General features: G+C 49.3%; 1 protein-coding gene across 2 annotated transcripts; it reads left to right on the forward strand.

Annotated features, from left to right (window-relative positions):
- Window positions 1-3110: 3110 nt before the first annotated feature.
- LOC114107350 (left-right determination factor 2-like) lies at window positions 3111-6833 on the forward strand. Of its 2 annotated transcripts, XM_027954768.2 has the most exons (5): window positions 3111-3360; window positions 4265-4304; window positions 4407-4511; window positions 4761-5003; window positions 6470-6833. In XM_027954768.2, the coding sequence occupies exons 1-5, from the start codon at window positions 3111-3113 to the stop codon at window positions 6831-6833; spliced, it is 1002 nt and encodes a 333-aa protein (XP_027810569.1). The 2 variants fall into 2 exon arrangements, with proteins under 2 accessions (XP_027810569.1, XP_027810568.1); XM_027954767.2 differs by having other exon boundaries at window positions 4265-4511.
- The last annotated feature ends 274 nt before the right edge of the window (window positions 6834-7107 follow it).

Consider the following 7107-nt stretch of genomic DNA (forward strand, 5'->3'; position numbering starts at 1 on the left):
CAGTTTTCTTAGCTCAAAACCTTGGGGCAGCAGAATGGCTTTGTTACTCCATTTCAGCTCTAAGCTCAATAGTCCATTTCAACTCAAAGCCCAGGAGAGCAAGGTAGTTGGCCGGATAAGCTCTTCATTGGTGCTACATGTTCCCAGGCTCCTTGCTCAAGGGATGCTCCCCCAAATTGGGCAGAGGGATGTTTTCCAACCATGTACCACCTGTGCAGGCTCCCAGAACCACCCTCAGCACTAGGCCTCACATGCCTGGCCCCATCTTAGGTCCTTGGAGAGGCTAGGTATTGACAGGATAGTTCTAGCTCCCACTGAGGGCTCAGTTCTAGGTTTGGCTCTGCCCTGAAGGCCAATCCAGAAGCACCAAGAAGACATCTGGAGGAGGCAGGAAGGGTCCTTCCACTTTACTGTCTTCTCTGGAAAATGAGGTTTCTATTTAGCATGTCAGTTCCCAGGTACTCCCAGGTTTTTGCCCTGATGTGTCTCCTAGATGGTAGATGGCTCTTGTGCACGTCTGTAAGCAGCAGCACCAGGGTCTTGGCCTACTTCGGCCCTGGAACAGCATGTCGTTGCTGAACCACAACAGGGTCCACAAGGTCTTGTTGTAAGCCTCTGGCCCCAGGGAGTTCCCAATAGCTCTAGATGTTGGAGGCTTGGGGAGGGGGTTGTGGCATGCAAGGGCAGCCTGGGTGTTATATCCTTGGCACCTTTCTGGCCTGTGATAAGCCACAGGGCTTCCTCTCACCCAGCAGCAAGGGTGGCGGACTATCGCATATTTATGGAAACCAACCCAGAAGAGCTTCTAGGACTGAGGACCACAGGTCCTGAGTCGCCTGTAAATGTGACACTTCTGCACCTTTTGGTCCGACTTAAGGCCCAAATGTTTGCATCACTTAAGTCCTTTCTCTGATAATCACTTGTAAAGAAAGGCAACAGCATTTCTTTTGAAGAAGGCTATGCTTGTCACCAAGAGAGTGGGAGGGTGGTTTGGACCGGACACAACTTATTTTTCAGAGGATGTTCAAACTATTAAATGGGATTTTTATTATTTATTTATTTATTTTGCAGGGATAGAGGCCAGGGTTTCAAACATGTTAAGCATATGCTTTACATCTGACTTCACTCCTAGCTTCTCAGTGCTATTTATTTATTTATTTATTCATTTTTGTGGTGCTGGGGATTGAATCCAGGGCCTTGTACTCTAGCAACTGAGCCATATCCCCAGCCCTTATCAGTGTTATTTTTATTTCACCTTCTAATTTTAAGCCCATCCCACATACTACTAAAATCCCACTCTCTATATGCAAATGAATGTATATTTACAAATGCTTGTGTATATGCAAATGCCTAAGTGTATATATATATATATATATATATATATATATATATATGTATATATATATATATATATACACACACACATGTATATAGTGTAAATTTATGCATGGTATCCCTAGGCTCTCACCCAGAAGAAATTCTGCCCTTGAGGATTAGAAAGTTCTCTCCTCCTGGGCTGTGTGACACGAGGGGTTTGTCAATGACGCAGCATCTCCACAGAGGTGTCACGGTGCTACCCTACCTGGGAAGGTGGCGGAGGTGATTCCTGCCCAACCGGTCCTTTGGCCCTCAGACCACAGTCCTTGTCCCCCTCCACCATCATCGTTCACCTCCCACATGACAGAACACAGGAATCAAGATTGTGGATTTTCAGGAAGGGCTTCCTCCCTCATGCCCTCAAATCCCCTGAGCCAGGAGAGGCCTCTGGAGACAGATGCCTGCATTTTTGTCTGAGCTTTCCACCAACTGAACATCAGTTCACCCTGCAGTGCTTCTATACTGCATCTGGGAGATGTGTCTCCTGAATACATGCCTGACACATGGTAAACATTCAAGAAACGTTTCATATTCTTGTTGATGATAGTTTTAGAAAGGCCACAACCTTGAGAATGCAGATTTCTAGACAAATACCAAAAGCACACCCTTCTAGAGTGATTACTAGAACAAGGCACTGGGCTAAACATCTTATTCATATTCATTTATTTAATCTTCATACTAACTCTATGAAGTAGATCCTGTTATTATCATCATCTCCTGCCTTCAGATGAGGAAACTGAGGCACTGGGAAGTTAAATAACTCACTAGTAGGTTTAGCGTGGAACAAGTAGTAGATCCCATATTCAAACCCAGCTAGTCTAAAATGTGTTGGAGAAGGCACTGAGGGCTCTCACTTCAATATGCCCCCAGTACCTATGGCTTTGGACAGGACATGCCTGTCACGGTGTTACGGTGCTACCCCACCTGGGAACACATGCCTCTGTGTTGTGGCTTTCTGCTTTCTGTCCTTCCTCCCATGTCTGGAAATGTCAAGGACTCAGGCTGAGTGCTGATGGTGTAAGCCGGCTCAGTGGGCAGACCCCTCCCCAGAAAGATTCTGCTATCTGAAGGTGGAAAATCACTCTGTGATTGTCTGACTGGGAAGACACCAGCAAGAATTGCTTTTCCTGAGTCAGCTGCCTGAGTTCTGTCCTGACAGCATCTACCTTCCTCCGTCATGGGGGAAGGCAAGGAATGTGACAGAACCTTGAAAGACACATGGCATGGAGCAGGAGGGGATTGCAAGGGCTAAAAGATAGAGGGAGATTCCTTTGACTCAAGGGGCATCATGAAAGAGGCCAAGACCAGCAGGACTACAGAACACTTTCCCTCCCTCCTTCTGGGACAAATCTAGACCCATAATGTCTTTCAGGAAGAGATTTAAAAGTGGCTAATAGGACTCACTTGTTCACAAAACAATCTTGCTTTTTCATAAAACAAGATTGGGATATGTTAGGGAAATTCAATATTGGGAGCTGTCAAGGCAGTATAGGTAGAAACTCCAGGCATCCAGACAGTCTTTTGTGCCCTTTCTGGACAGCCTGCTCCCTGGGACTCAAGAGCCTGTCTGGCTGCTGAGCTCCCAGGAGGTCCAAGGGGTGTGACCTATGCCCCTCCCTCTTCACCCAGGGCTGGCTATAAAGCTGGCCAGCCCTAGTTCTCAGCAGACCCAGCCAGGCCCAAGATCCTCCAACAGCCTTCTTGGGGACACATCTACCGTCCTGAACTGTACCATGTGGTCCCTGTGGCTCTGCTTGGCACTCTGGGTGATGCCACTAGTGGGCCCTGGGGAGGCCTTGACTGAGGAACAGGTCCTGGACAGCCTGCTGCAGCAGCTGCAGCTCAGCGAGGCACCCACCATGGACAGGGCCGATGTGGAGGAGCTGACCATGCCTCCTGATGTGCAGGCCCAGTATGTATCCCTGATGCAGCGTAGCCATGGGGACCGCTCCCGTGAGAAGAGATTCAGCCAGAGCTTCCGAGGTGAGCCCTCCACCTTCTGCATCTTGATCCTTAGTGGGGAGGGACAGACAGACTGCCCTTAACCATTCTGGTAGTGTCAAGAGGCCCCTGCTTTGTGAGGCTCTGTGGAGAGACCATGTGGTGCTTATGGTTAAGGGGCAGTGAGGAGGGACCATGGGCCTGTGAGGGTGGGTGGATCTGGGTCCCTGGGCTTTGGCTGTGCATTGATAGATCTCTCAGGGCCAGGAGGAGGTGTGCCAGGCTGGACCTGCTGGCAAAGCCCAGGCCCCAGAGAAGAGGAGGAGATAGAGAGCTACTGGGCTTGGGTGGGTATGGCTAGAACCAGGTTCCCCCAGGGAACTAGGTTACAGGCAAGACTTCTCTGTTTCCACATTGCCACCCTGATCTGAGGGTGATCTGGAACAAATTTCCTTAAAAACCTCTTTCAATCATTTGCTACCTGGAACAGTGGACGACTGTTTCTCATCTGTCTCCCTCCCAGCATGGTGAACAATGAAGTGAGTGAGTGGCTGTGGGTAGTTGGGAATATTGAAGTGTGACAGCAGAGTGTCCAGCTGTCAGAGATGCAGCTGCACCTCCATCTTAGTGCAGCCTATTGCCTCAGAGCTGGAACCATCTGCTAAGGGCCCAAGCTACATCCAATGCCGGACACCACAGGTGCTGATATTTGATTTTCCATATGTTGGAGTTATCCAAGAGTCCCAGAGAGGCCTCTTCCTGCTGGTGGAAATCGTTATTAAAGGAGTCCCAGACTCAAGGGAGATTTTTAGGTAACTGGGTTTGCCCCAGAAACACAGAACAGGGGCTGGTCTCTCCTGGCCTGGCAGCCTGCTCAATGGCCTTGCCACCTTCAGAACTCCCCTGGTGTACTGAGAGGCTATGCTGACCCTGCTCTTGTCGCCAGAGATGGTGGGCAAGTTCTTGGTGTCCGAGGCCTCCACGCAGCTGCTGGTGTTTGGCATGGAGGGACGACTGCCACCCAACAGCGAACTGGTGCAGGCTGTACTGCGGATCTTCCAGGAGCCTGTCCCCAGGGCCACGCTCCGCAAGCAAGAGAAGCCGTCCACGCGTGGCCACCGGGCCCGGATCACCATTGAGTGGCTGCGTGTCCGCGACAATGGCTCTAACCGCACCTCCCTCATAGACTCCAGGTGTGGATCCTGGCTGCTGTGTGCTGGGGGAATGGAGTAGGGGATGGAGTAGGGAGGAGGCTGCTTGGTTGAGCGCGAGAAAGGGGCGCAAAAGGGGCGGGGCCAAGGGATTGAGGTGGGCGGGGCCAAGGGATGGAGGCGGGGCGGGGCCAAGGGATGGAGGCGGGGCGGGGCCAAGGGATGGAGGCGGGGCGGGGGCGGGGTAGTTTCCTCCCAGGATCCCACCCCTCACGCGGTTCTATGTTTCAGGCTGGTGTCCATCCACAAGGGCGGCTGGAAGACCTTTGATGTGACCGAGGCTGTGAACTTCTGGCAGCAGCTGAGACGGCCCCGGCAGCCCCTGATGCTGAAGGTGTCCGTGCTGAGGGAGCATCTGGGCCCCGGGGCCTCGGACGCCCACAAGTTGGTCCGCTTCTCCGCGCAGGGGGCACAGGGCGCTGAGCAGAGGGAGCCTCAGCTGGAGTTGCACACGCTGGACCTCAAGGACTATGGGTATGCTGCGGCTGGGAGGCCAGGGACACAGCAGATGGCGTGGTCCGGGCCTACCATCTCAGGGACTGGCTAGGGGGCGGCTGTGCAGACTACCCAGGATAAGACCGATTCCTATATGTTGGAGTTTCTAACGATAGAAATTGTATTATTCAAATGTTTATTTATTTATTTACTTACTTATTCATTCATTCTGGGGATTGAACTCAGGGGAGGTTTATGACTGAGCTACACTCCAGTCTTTTTTTTCCCCCAATATTTTTATTAGTTGTTGATGGACGTTTGTTTTATTTACTTATTTATATGTGGTGCTGAGAATCGAATCCAGTGCCTCACACATGCTATCAAGTGCTTTACCACTCAGCCACAACCCCAGCCCCACTCCCAGTCTTTTTTATTTATATTTAAGTCAGAGTATTGCTAAGTTGCTGAGGGTCTCTCTAAGTCTCTGAGGTCTCAAATTTGTGATTCTCCACCCTCAACCTCCTCAGTGGCTGGGATAACAGGCATGGGCCATGGCACCTGACTTATGAAAACATTTTGTTGAAAAATGATGCCATTGAATCATACACATTATTATAATCATCTATTTTCACTTTTGCCATCATGATTAAGTCTTTGAAAAATATTAACTCTAGCTGTTAGCAAGGCTGAATTCTTTTTCTCATGGGACAGTTTAGCTATTTGGAGCAGACAAGGGCAGCATAGTATAGTCAGCTTTCTGGATCCGTGGCTTTCACATCTGTGGATTCAACCAATCACAGATAAAAAATATTTAGGGGAAAAACCCTCATCTTACTGAACACGAAGAGCCTTTTTTTCTTGTCATTATTCCCCAGACAATGCAGTGTAACAACTATGTACAAAGCATCTACATTGTATTAAGTATGATAAGTAATCCAGACATGATCTTAAGTATATGGGAAGATATGCATAGTATACAAATTCTACCATATTTTATACAAGGGACTTGAGCAGTGCAGATTTGGGTAGCCAAGGGGGTCCTGGAACTAATCCCTCATGGATACTCTAAATTGAGGATGACTATATAGTAGTTAAGACCAAGCCCTTTGGAATCAGACAGTTGAAGTTCCATCTAGTTCTGCCTTCCACTGGCTTCATGTCCTCTGGCTTGTCCTCCACTGAACATCTTTGGGCTTCATTGTTCTCAAGTGTAATAGGGAAACCCTCTTCAAGTTTCATTTGGATGAAATGTAGGTATCACCTGATAATACACATGGCATACCTAGGTCAATGTCTAGCATATTAGGAGACTATTAATAAATAGTAGGTCACTTTATATTCTGAATGTTTATTCATTTGTCTTCTATTACAAGTACCAAGTTTTTTTTAATGTAATAAAAGATGGATTTAAATCTCCTTTCAGATTCTCCACTAAGCTGCCCACTGGACCTCCTTATCTCGGCCCTTCGGCTGACCTCTGACCCTATCTCTCCTTGCCCCCACAGAGCTCAAGGCAATTGTGACCCTGAGGCACCAGTGACCGAGGGTACCCGCTGCTGCCGCAGGCAGGCATACTTGGACCTTGAGAAGACGAAGTGGGCTGACAACTGGGTCGTGGAGCCCCCTGGTTTCTTGGTCTATGAGTGTGCAGGCAGCTGTCTGCAGCTCCCAGAGCGCCTGGCCAACAAGTGGCCATTTCTCGGACCAAGACAGTGCATCGCCTCAGAAACAACCTCACTGCCCGTGATTGTGAACGTCAAAGAAGGAAGCAGGACCAGGCTCCAGGTGGTCAGCCTGCCCAACATGAGGGTGCAGGAGTGCAGCTGTGTCTCAGATGGGGCTCCTGTATCAAGGGGCCTCCAGCCATAGGCTCTTGAGTATAGCAGTATAGCCACTTGAGGCCTCTGCAGAAGCAGGTCTTAACGTAGATCTTAATTTTACACTTAGCAATCTACCCTTGTCCCAGTTTAGTGCCTCCATGTTATCTTTGCCCTGTGTTCTTCCAGTTCCTGTCCTTCTTGTCTATCACCCATCCTAAGCACTTACATGAATAAATAATGCAGTTCCAGATGCTGTATTCCAGTAGGAGACCCTGGCCTACTTAGTAGAGGATGTGGCTGAGCAATGAACAGATTGTCAGCTC

The sequence above is a fragment of the Marmota flaviventris genome, chromosome 12, assembly GCF_047511675.1.
Source record: "Marmota flaviventris isolate mMarFla1 chromosome 12, mMarFla1.hap1, whole genome shotgun sequence".
Classification (NCBI taxonomy): Eukaryota; Metazoa; Chordata; class Mammalia; order Rodentia; family Sciuridae; genus Marmota; species Marmota flaviventris.